Source organism: Trachymyrmex septentrionalis, unplaced genomic scaffold, assembly GCF_001594115.1.
Source record: "Trachymyrmex septentrionalis isolate Tsep2-gDNA-1 unplaced genomic scaffold, Tsep1.0 scaffold19, whole genome shotgun sequence".
Taxonomy (NCBI): domain Eukaryota; kingdom Metazoa; phylum Arthropoda; class Insecta; order Hymenoptera; family Formicidae; genus Trachymyrmex; species Trachymyrmex septentrionalis.
This window is the reverse complement of record NW_017305071.1, coordinates 5,573,389-5,583,732: the sequence shown is the minus strand read 5'-3', so window position 1 is coordinate 5,583,732 and position 10,344 is coordinate 5,573,389. Positions and strand designations below refer to the sequence as shown.

At 32.7% G+C, this 10,344-nt stretch overlaps 1 protein-coding gene across 1 annotated transcript; it reads right to left on the bottom strand.

The window, feature by feature from the left end:
- Positions 1-2,430: 2,430 nt before the first annotated feature.
- Positions 2,431-9,023, bottom strand: LOC108746966 (ATP-dependent zinc metalloprotease YME1 homolog). Its single transcript, XM_018484131.1, has 14 exons — positions 8,659-9,023; positions 7,396-7,530; positions 6,761-7,177; positions 6,390-6,612; positions 6,212-6,309; positions 5,848-6,091; positions 5,610-5,742; positions 5,171-5,408; positions 4,702-4,944; positions 4,381-4,527; positions 3,957-4,118; positions 3,726-3,846; positions 3,359-3,459; positions 2,431-2,645 (listed from the first exon to the last, which is right to left on the bottom strand). The coding sequence occupies exons 1-13, from the start codon at positions 8,683-8,685 to the stop codon at positions 3,404-3,406; spliced, it is 2,244 nt and encodes a 747-aa protein (XP_018339633.1). The 5' UTR covers positions 8,686-9,023; the 3' UTR covers positions 2,431-2,645; positions 3,359-3,403.
- Between the last annotated feature and the right edge of the window lie 1,321 nt (positions 9,024-10,344).

Genomic DNA, 10,344 nt, shown 5'->3' with positions numbered 1-10,344 from the left:
ATATATATATATATATAGAGAGAGAGAGAGAGAGAGAGAGAGAGAGAGAGAGAGAGAGAACGACGGTCGTAATGCGGTGGATTTCCGTTAACGGTGAACAAACAGAGCCCGCTGTAGTTTTACGTGCCATCGGCGATTCGCGGTTTGAAACGCACCGATTCCCGTGTTCCACACAGGCCGCGCGTCGCGTCGTAGCCGAACGAGCTCGCTCGTCCGCTCACATTGCTTGTAATTTAGTAATGAATACGTACATACCGCGCGCACACGTGAAGTGCGCGGGCCGCTGATATGTAGACGCGTAACATCTGGCGGCCTATGAAATGCAGGCACAGCCGAACGAACGGCCTGCAGCTGAACGTTACGACCGACGAGAGTTATGAGCCCCGACTCAATCTCCGGTCCACGTCCAATATAATTGCGATACTAAAGCTCCGGCACAAGCTCCGGCAAAGCGCGTAAATCGCGCGCTTTTCCCACACGATGTGCGGTCACATCATCGGGACGATGAGACGAGGATGACGGCAACGGAATTTCGTCGGAAGATAATAAACGCAAGAAATCGTTTCTTAATCGTTAATAAGGAAATTATCGCTAAAGGGTGAAAAATTGTAGTTGCGTTTTCTTATAAAATTGAATGATATGATAAGCTTTCATTATCAAATTTAAAGCTAACTCGTAATGAAGATTTTTTATAAAATGTATTAAATAGCTTATGGTTAGTGCGAAAAAAATGGGTCATTTTTTCGCTCTAGATTGAAAATTTGCCCTGAATACTCCTATTTTGATGTCAGATTCGTATTCAGCGACTCAAAATACATAAGAATAGCTGGGTCTCCACCCCAGTACAGCATACTTTTTTTGTGGGCCTGTGTTATTAAACCGATTATTACAAACATAAAGCAAAGTCTGTTTGAAAAATGATAATCCTTCGCTGAAAACTATCTTATGCTTAAACTCCTCATTATCAAATCTAAAGGTAACTCGTAATCAGCAATTTATGAAATGTGTTTAATGGTTGATTATTATTAAATTATAAAAAAATTAATTTCCGCCATTTTTTAAGCAAAAGTTGATAATTGTATTTGAAAAATGACGATCGTTCGTTCAAAGCTACTCCGTAAAATTACCCCGTGATAAAATTAATCTCCCTCCCATTCGTGAAATTAATAGGGAGTTTTTGCAATAACGTGAATTCAAATACGGTGAACGCTAAAGTCATGTTATCCTTTTCTTAATTAATTGTTAAGAAGAAGATAATCTGACCTTAGCGTTCATCTAACCTTCCGTATCTGAATAAATGGTATTGCAAAAACTCCCTAATATTTATTAATTGAGTGCAAAATCATAGAGTTTGTATTCAGGATCATAGCGATCATGTAACTTTTTCCCTAAGGTGGAAATGTGAAAAGTGAAAATTCTTTGTATGTATATGTATATATGTACGAACATACATACATAAAAATTTTCACTTGTCACGTTTTCGCTCTAGTGAAAAAGTTATATGATCGCTACGCTGGACACGTTCATTTGTGTAGATTCATCCTGAAATTTTAAGTTTTTTTATTTAATACGATCACTTTCAGTATATCATTGTTGTGTAATTTTTAATGCAAAATCAATCCAGCACATTGATCGCATTCTAATATGTTTCCCTTTGACCTTCTCGCTTAATTTTTTTTTTAATTAAAGAAACTCTAAATAAGTCATTTGTCACACTAATTGATGATCGCTCGTAGGATATTATATGTATATCGATATACGTTTAGAATGCGTAGAAAAATGCATCGAACCGTGGCATGACGCAAATGTAACAACATATGCGTTACTGTGCTGTGAGTAAATCCAAACATCGTGAGCAAACACACAAACATATCGCAACCATTACGTTACCTTAATTGAGGTATTGCAACGATCGTTTGACACTCCATATTGCACTCCTCCCGACGCACGATTACACCCCATGTTGCTCTGCGTTTGTAAAATAAACAGCATGATATATACATATTACGGAAATCATTTCATTAAAAATCATCAGACTGCGACAGAATATTTACACAAAAATAGAGATATATCTCACATATTTCACACAATATATAGACATAATCATCAAAAACGTACCAGGAAAAAAGAATTTCGAAGCTTTAGAAATATTTCAAGATTATACTGTTTATATGCAGCAGAAAAAAGTTAATAGATGATAGAAAAAAGTTAGCAATTAATTTAAGATAGATTATGCTGAATTTTTTTTCTGCACATTTTGCAACTATTAAATAGATTTAAATTATCAACAGAAAAATGTATGAATAAGAAAAAAATTATAATTATAAATATTGAAGGGTAATAAGGAAAATAATACGCACCAAAGTCTTGAGACATAGGTATATAAATATGTGTATATACATAATTCAATACAATTTATATCTAGGTTCACTTAATGGTAAATCAAAATTTATTCTAGTTCCCATACACTTCCATATTTCTGTATATTCCATATTTGGGTATTTTGCGATTCTTCGATTCCAAAAGATCCCAAGCGTAAGAGGAAGATGAAATTGCCGGTGATTCCTTAATCAATAATTTCGATTCCCATTTTTTAAGGAAAAAGTGCTCAAATTTTTATTAAACGAATGTAGACCAGAAAGAAACTGCAAGGAAAAAAATGAATTCTCCAGAAAACGTAACTTGTCTAGTAAAGTAGCTGCTTCCGTTATTCGTTAAAAAAAAATCAATGAATATAGAATCTAAAATTTTCAAACCAATCACTCAATCTTTATTCGTGATATTTAATATTTTTTGCCAAAATTTGCATCTAATTAATAATAAAAATAGATGCAGTCAAAAAATAAATGCTATTGTAGAAAAAATACCGATTAAAAAATAAAAGTACATAAATGTATTACGTAAATATATAATATATTTTTAATATATTTATTAAGTAATATATTTTTAAATTTTATTTATTAAATATACGTAAAATAATTAAGCTTTTATTTCTACATAATTATTTGCTAAAATTCTAAACAATGAAGAAGACAAATGAGAAATGATATATTTACAATCGTATTTAATAATATCTAATAATTAAGTTTCAAATGCTTCGAAATATCTACTTCTAAGCAGGATATTATACATTAGCAATAGCATCTATTTTTAGAAATTCGCATAATTGAATAACAATTCATATGTTATTAAACGTCTAAAAAATAAAAGGCATCTGAGATATTTAAAAAAGTAACACAATTCGCATTTCGGATATATTTTTAATCTCTTGTAAAATCTTCGTATAAGTCTGTATAAGAATCATCATTCCGTCACACATATTCACGGAAATTTTATGTAATCGTCATAACATTCCTACCTTTGATAAATGATCTCAAATAATTACATATTTTCGTAATTAAGATCATTTCGATGATCTCTTTGAATCTGTAGACGATTCTCGTTTGCTAAGTCCCGTTTCTGAAATAATAACATCAAATACTTTTTTTACATAAATGATTAATGTCCTAATATTCTAAAATTTGTTGAATAATTTTTCGAAAATTTATTTTATATAGATATAATATGATTATATTTATATATAAATCTATATATAAATATATAGCTATAATTATACTGACTTACGTACACATAAATTTTTATATGAGAAAATTTTTATATGAGAAATAAATATATATTATATTACATAACAAATTACCCTTATTTTATATATAATTTATTTTTACCGTTTGCTATGGCAGCTACATCATCTGCATCCAATGTCTCATACTGTAATAAAGCTTCTGCTAGTTGTTTGTGTTCTTTCGAGTGCGTTTTTAAAATTGCTTTCGCACGTTCATATGACTCCTATAAAACAAGTAAAGAAGACATACAATGATTGATAAAATTGTGTTATATGAAAAGAAAGGAAAAATATTTTCTCATCGACTCATATTTTTAAAAGAATATATATTTACCTGTAAAAGCCGCTTTATTTCATTGTCGATGATCTCATTCGTACTTGGTGCATACGTGCTGTTATTACCGAAAAGCTTCTTATTTTCTACTATTGACCTGAATCCCACCTTCTCCGACATTCCGTAGATCTTCACCATCGTCTCCGCTATCCTCGTCGCCTCCTGCAAAGAGACAAAAATACATGTCTCTATATTTATCTTAGTTTATATCTCAAAAATTTTCTTAAACAAAAATAAAACGGTTCCAAAAAATTATATAATATATATATATAATAAAAAAATAAAAAAAATTTTTAATATAAAATATATAATTTTTTGTAAAATATGATATATTTTAAAATCTAAGACTCAACAAATGACAATCATAAATGATATTCAAATCGTTATTAAATAAAATTCCTAACATTGCAAAATATAATCATACCACTAAATCGGAAGAAGCTCCTGTAGTCACTTTTTCCGGACCAAATACTAATTCTTCTGCAGCTCTACCACCCATCATAGAATCCATATTGGCTAACAGTTGCGATTTTGTAATATGATAAACATCTTTCTCATGCATATAGGAAGTCTAAGAAAAAACATTACATTAAAAATAGTTTCAATAGTCAAGGATTATTATTTTTACACAAATACAAATTATATTTTTAAAAAATTTCTATGAGATAAAATAATTTTTAAAAATATTTAATTAATTAAAATTTTTTATAATTGTCAAATTAAACGATAAGTTAATTACACATACATGGCCTAATGATGGACCTCGTGGCACAATAGTGACCTTATGAAGCGGCGTAGCATCTTTTGTGTAAAATGCAACTAGAGCATGCCCTGCTTCATGATACGCTGTAATGCGATTAACTTCTTCATCGCGTAATTTTAGTTTACCTTCTGGACCCATTAATACTTTATCTCTAGCATGCTCTAAATGCTTCATACTAACGTAATCTGCTTCATCAATCGCTGCGCGCAATGCAGCTTGATTTACCTGTAATATTATAATAGAAAACTCAATTTATATATTACATACGAGTACATTTATTTTCCAAAATCAAATAAATCAAGAAAGTTAAGTTTTAATAAACCACTTTGAATATCCTTTAAACATTTCTGTGTTACACAAGAAAAAAATTGATCGCAAACTAATAACATTAAAAAATTTGTAAATAAAAAGTAAAATAGCTAGCCCTTCTTGACAAAACAATCTTTCTCACCATGTTTTCAAGATCGGCTCCAGTGAATCCCGTAGTACAACGTGCTAAATAATCCGTATCGATTTCGTGTGTCAATATTCTAGCTAAGTAGAGATCTAATATTTCCTTACGACCAAGATAATCAGGCTTATTAACATAAATCTCAACATCGAAACGACCAGGACGCATTAGCGCTTTGTCAAGATCCTTACGCCTATTCGTAGCACCAAGAACTATGACACCTTCATTCTGACGAAAGCTTAAAGAATCAAATTAATAAAACATCAATTTAATAAAATAAAATATTATGAATTAAACTTTATATCGAAAAAGTTCAAAAGTTTAACAACTTGTAAAACATTTTGTATATATCCGTAGCAGTATATTTCTCAAAAGATAACTCAAAATATCACATTATGTGCGCAACTATGTTTAAATCTCAATCAATTCGTAAACTCACCCATCCATTTCAGAAAGTAATTGATTAATTGTCTGATTTGCGTAAGGATGAAGAATTGAGTTCGTCCTTTTTGCACCTACGGAATCGATCTCATCAATGAATACTACACATGGTGCCTTCTCTTTCGCCGCTCCTACGAAGTTGATTGAAAAATTGATATATTTTTTTACGATTTTAGCAATTTATTAATTTTTTATTTTCGTAAAATTTGTTTTCTTGTCCACTAAATTTTACTCACTAAACAAGTCTCTAACACGCCGGGCACCTTGACCAACGAGAATCTCATCAAATTCAGGGCCTGCCACGTGGAAGAATGGTACACCGGCTTCTCCAGCGACTGCACGCGCTAACAATGTCTTTCCTGTTCCTGGCGGACCGACTAACAATACTCCCTTCGGCAACTTTCCACCAAGGGCGGAAAATTTATCAGGATTCTTTAAAAATTCTACTACATTCAGAAGTTCTTGCTTTGCCTCATCTACCTATAATTTTTACAAATATTTAGAGTACCTCGAAAGATGTGCGTAAATTAGTTATTAGTTATATTTAGATAAACTCTATTTAACATTACAGTAATTAATGTTTTGAAAATTATTACTTACGCCTTTAACGTCACTAAACGTGACATGGATGTCCTCAGGATCAATTTCAATTCTGTGGCTCATAGGAAGTTTAAATATTCCTCCTCCTGGATAGCTGACTGTACAATATAAATAATTTAATAAAATTAGTAAAAATTTACAATATAATAAAAAACAGCGTCAATTTTTATATACGTACGATAAAGCCAAATTACAAGAATAATAGTAGAGACAGTTAGTATATTCAGCATGATTTTCAGCCACGCATTTGTTCGGCCTCGCATTTGGCGTTGTAATCCAGATTCATATCCTTCTACAAAAGCAATTTTTATTCTCTTCTGTTCGTCCGCTGTTACTTCAGTATTGTTGAAGATCTGTTTCAGTTTCTCATAATTCGAACCCTTCAGCTCGGGTACTAAACCCTACAATAATAAAATAAATTAAATTCATGTAGAAGTATTAGAATATTTCATTTGTCAATGTACTTTTTAAATAATATTTTTATAAAAGCTAGATTATTATCGGGCATATTGTTAGATTATTTGTATAAAATATAAATATATATTATACCATTTGTATATTAGAAGACAGGCCGAACCATTTCTTTATTCTGTTCATGAATGGTGGATTTTGCTCCAATTCCATTTTTACAGTACGTTGAGATTTGAATGTACGAATCGGCATATGATTGTGTAGCTTCTTACCATACCATGTGTGCAGCAGTCTGTGTTGCTGTTTTATCGCTAGATGGACGACAGGTAGAATAATGGGCTCTGTGAACATGGAACATGGAAAGTCTCGCTTGTTCTCGGCAAAACTTAGGCCGGATAAGTAAGACACTCTCCATTTATTATTCTCTTCTAATGGTCTTCTAAATACACTGACAGCTACGCTATCCAGTATTAAGCACACCTTATTGTCCTTCATTTTTAATACATTTGATGTGTTTAAACTTATCTCTGGTAGCTCGGTACAATTCCTCGCCGCCTAAAATAAATCATAAGTTCTGCTTACATACATAATTTTATTTTAAGACAAGCGCAACATTATAATTTTAAACTAATCAATCTTTATATATTTTTCATTTAGTAATTATTATATTTTATAATCTAATATCTCTCTAATCATGCATCTTTATAATCTAATCTCATAAATTTTTTCATATATAATTTAGCTATATTAAAAAAATAGACTTATAAAAATACCTCTTCAAAACTATCAGGACAAACTGTCTTCTCCACGTTTTTTTGTAAGGATTCATCGTGTTTCTTAACTTGAACTGAATATGAAGTCGTCCTAGGAGTCGCTGTTAATGCTAGTTGCGTCAGATGGTACAAGACCTAAAATTCAGAGAATACCCAAATTTATCAAGATATTTATATGATTTACTTTAAAAACAATAAAAAGAAGTAGAAAAATTTTAATTTTTTAACTATGATTATCAACATATATGATCAATTAAAATCCAAAAGTTTTATGAATTAGCAATATTTTAAATAAATCATCAATTTTAATATTTTTTAATTATATCAACAGAATAATATTTTATAACTATTACACAGACATATAAAACATATGTTGATTTCAAGATTAGATTATGATAGTCTTGTTTATTTTAACACTCTAAAATCAAATCTAATCCAAATTGCTCCAGCATATTCCACAATTTCTTTTATCGATAAAATTTTTTTTATTGACATAGATTTTCCAGCATTTTTAACCTATCTGCTGCTTCATGTTAATTTTATAACTGGCGTATTATTGCTGAACTTATTTTCTCTTTTTTACCTGAACTTACATATTAAAAACCTACAAGTCTTAAATTGTTCTAAAAATACTGGAAGATTGAGCTATTTTTTTGTTAGAAAAAAATTATGACATGATGAAATGATGCTGGGCATCGGATTCAATTTTAGAACATCAAGATAGACTTAAACAGTGCATTCTAATCTAGGCCTGTCCAATTTAAGCTCCAGAGCCCAAATGCAAAGCCATCAACGTAAAAAATTCAATGTAAGATTTCAGGAACTATGAAATATTATAAGTGTCACTCGGATGCATATCAACACTTTACATTGAAATCTTATCCATATTGAATTTTTTTAGACTGATGACTTTGTGTTTTGGCTCTGGAGTCAAATTGGACAAGCCTGTTCTAATCTCTAAATCAAATATTACATTTTATTTTGTGTACCTATGTTATTGTAGACATATTGAATAAATCTTAGAAATAATAAATGTGACAATATGTGTCGCAATCACAGCGCATATCTATCATACATTTCAAAACAGTTTCATATCATGCAGATAAAATTAGATAAAGTACACATATAAATATGTATGTTTATACACATAATAAAAGCCAAAATGCTCTTATGCAAGGACAGCAAATCACATGTATATGTAAGAGATAGACAAAACATGTTGTCAGAAACATGATATAATTGTAAGACGTTGTAAGTGCAAACCTGATTGTGAGATTGAAGAGATATCATAATCGTAAGTTCCAGGATGAGAGAATCGTATGAATTTGCGTGAAACTACGGACGATCCGGAATTTTGAAGGAACGATCGCGCGGAAACGAACGATAGCCCACGACTGTAGAAATGAGATCGAACGCGTACTGATCGTCGAGCGGTCCAGGTTGCTTTATCGTGTATCTGTTATGATCTGTTGGACAGCCGCGGTGTTCCTCGCAGATATAATCACGTGACCGGTCACTTGGCAATTTATTGGAACATCGAATGTGATTTTTTTTTAATAATGTACGAGGACCGAACGTGTTTTAAACACGGAGCCAATTGATGGTTAGCCGTCAAAGGCATGAACTAAGAATTTATAGATTTGTCAAGATCGATGACAATCAATAATATGGCGCCTACAGTTACATTTGATGCTACACATGCCTTAAACATTTTTTGATTGGTAAAATTCAATTAGTAAAATTCTCTCTTCCAATTGGTTAATCAAATGCTTCAAAACATTCTAGCACCAAATAAATCCCAGTATATTATAGAACAAACCTATCATCAGGTTAATAGTATAAAGGGTGTCCCAAAATTAACGCAAGATTTGAATTAAATAGAAAACACAGTTTTTAGTCTTTTGATTGTTATTTTTTTATTGAATCATAAAGTACATAGGATAGGGTTATTTGTGGAATAACACATCGGGCAAATGGCCTCCACGGCTTTGCATGCACATACGCACTCGTTTGTCGAAATTTTCCATGACCATTTTGCATAAATGTGGCTGAATTTCGTTGATGCAGCGTTGAATCTCCTCCTTTAATGCACGGGTGGTTGTGGGCTTGTTGACATAGACCTGTGATTTCAAATAACCCCATAAAAAGAAATCTAATGGTGTTAAATCACACGATCTAGGGGGCCAATTCTGATCACCAAAACGAGAGAGTACACGACCTGGAAACGTCTCATGCAGTAACTGAATTGTTTCACGAGCTGTATGGCATGTGGCACCGTCTTGTTGAAAACACATATTGGCCACATCAATATCATCCGATTTCGGCAGAAAGACTGTGTTATCATGTAGCGATATCGAGCACCAGTAACAGTCACTGCTTGACCAGCCTCATTTTCAAAAAAGTATGGTCCAATGATGCCTCCAGCCCAAAATCCACACCAAACAGTGACACGTTGTGGATGCATTTGTTTTTCGACAATCACATGTGGGTTCTTCGTACTCCAAAAGCGGCAATTTTGACGATTAACAAAGCCATCAAGGTGAAAATGTGCTTTATCGCTTAGGATGATTTTGCTCGAAAAATCAGCATCCATTTGTTGATGTTCAATAATCCATTCAACGAACTCTCTTCGCTGTGCATGGTCATTAGGCTTCAGTTGTTGTGATAGTTGAATTTTGTAAGCATGGACACACGGATCTTTAGTGAGTATACGCTGTCGAGAGCTTCTTGAAATTTGCAATTCTTGTCCACAACGCCGAATTGAGGTTCCTGGATTGTCACCGACACTCTCACGCACTGCTTCGATATTCCCGGCTGTCCCGGCTGTCCCGGGAGTCCCGGGAGTCCAGGCTGTCCCGGGAGTCCCGGCTGTCCCGGCTGTCCCGGGAGTCTCGGCTGTCCCGACTGTCCCGGGAGTGCCGGCTGTCCCGGCTGTCCCGGGAATCCCGG

What these genes read in the sequence shown, in the direction of transcription:
- LOC108746966 (XM_018484131.1), bottom strand. Translation starts at nt 8,685, where the DNA reads ATGATATCTCTTCAATCTCACAATCAG. An exon ending in CTCTTCAATCTCACAATCAG is followed by an intron (nt 7,531 to 8,658) that starts GTTTGCACTTAC and finishes TCTGAATTTTAG; the next exon opens with GTCTTGTACCATCTGACGCA. An exon ending in GCGTGTTAGAGACTTGTTTA is followed by an intron (nt 5,743 to 5,847) that starts GTGAGTAAAATT and finishes TCAACTTCGTAG; the next exon opens with GAGCGGCGAAAGAGAAGGCA.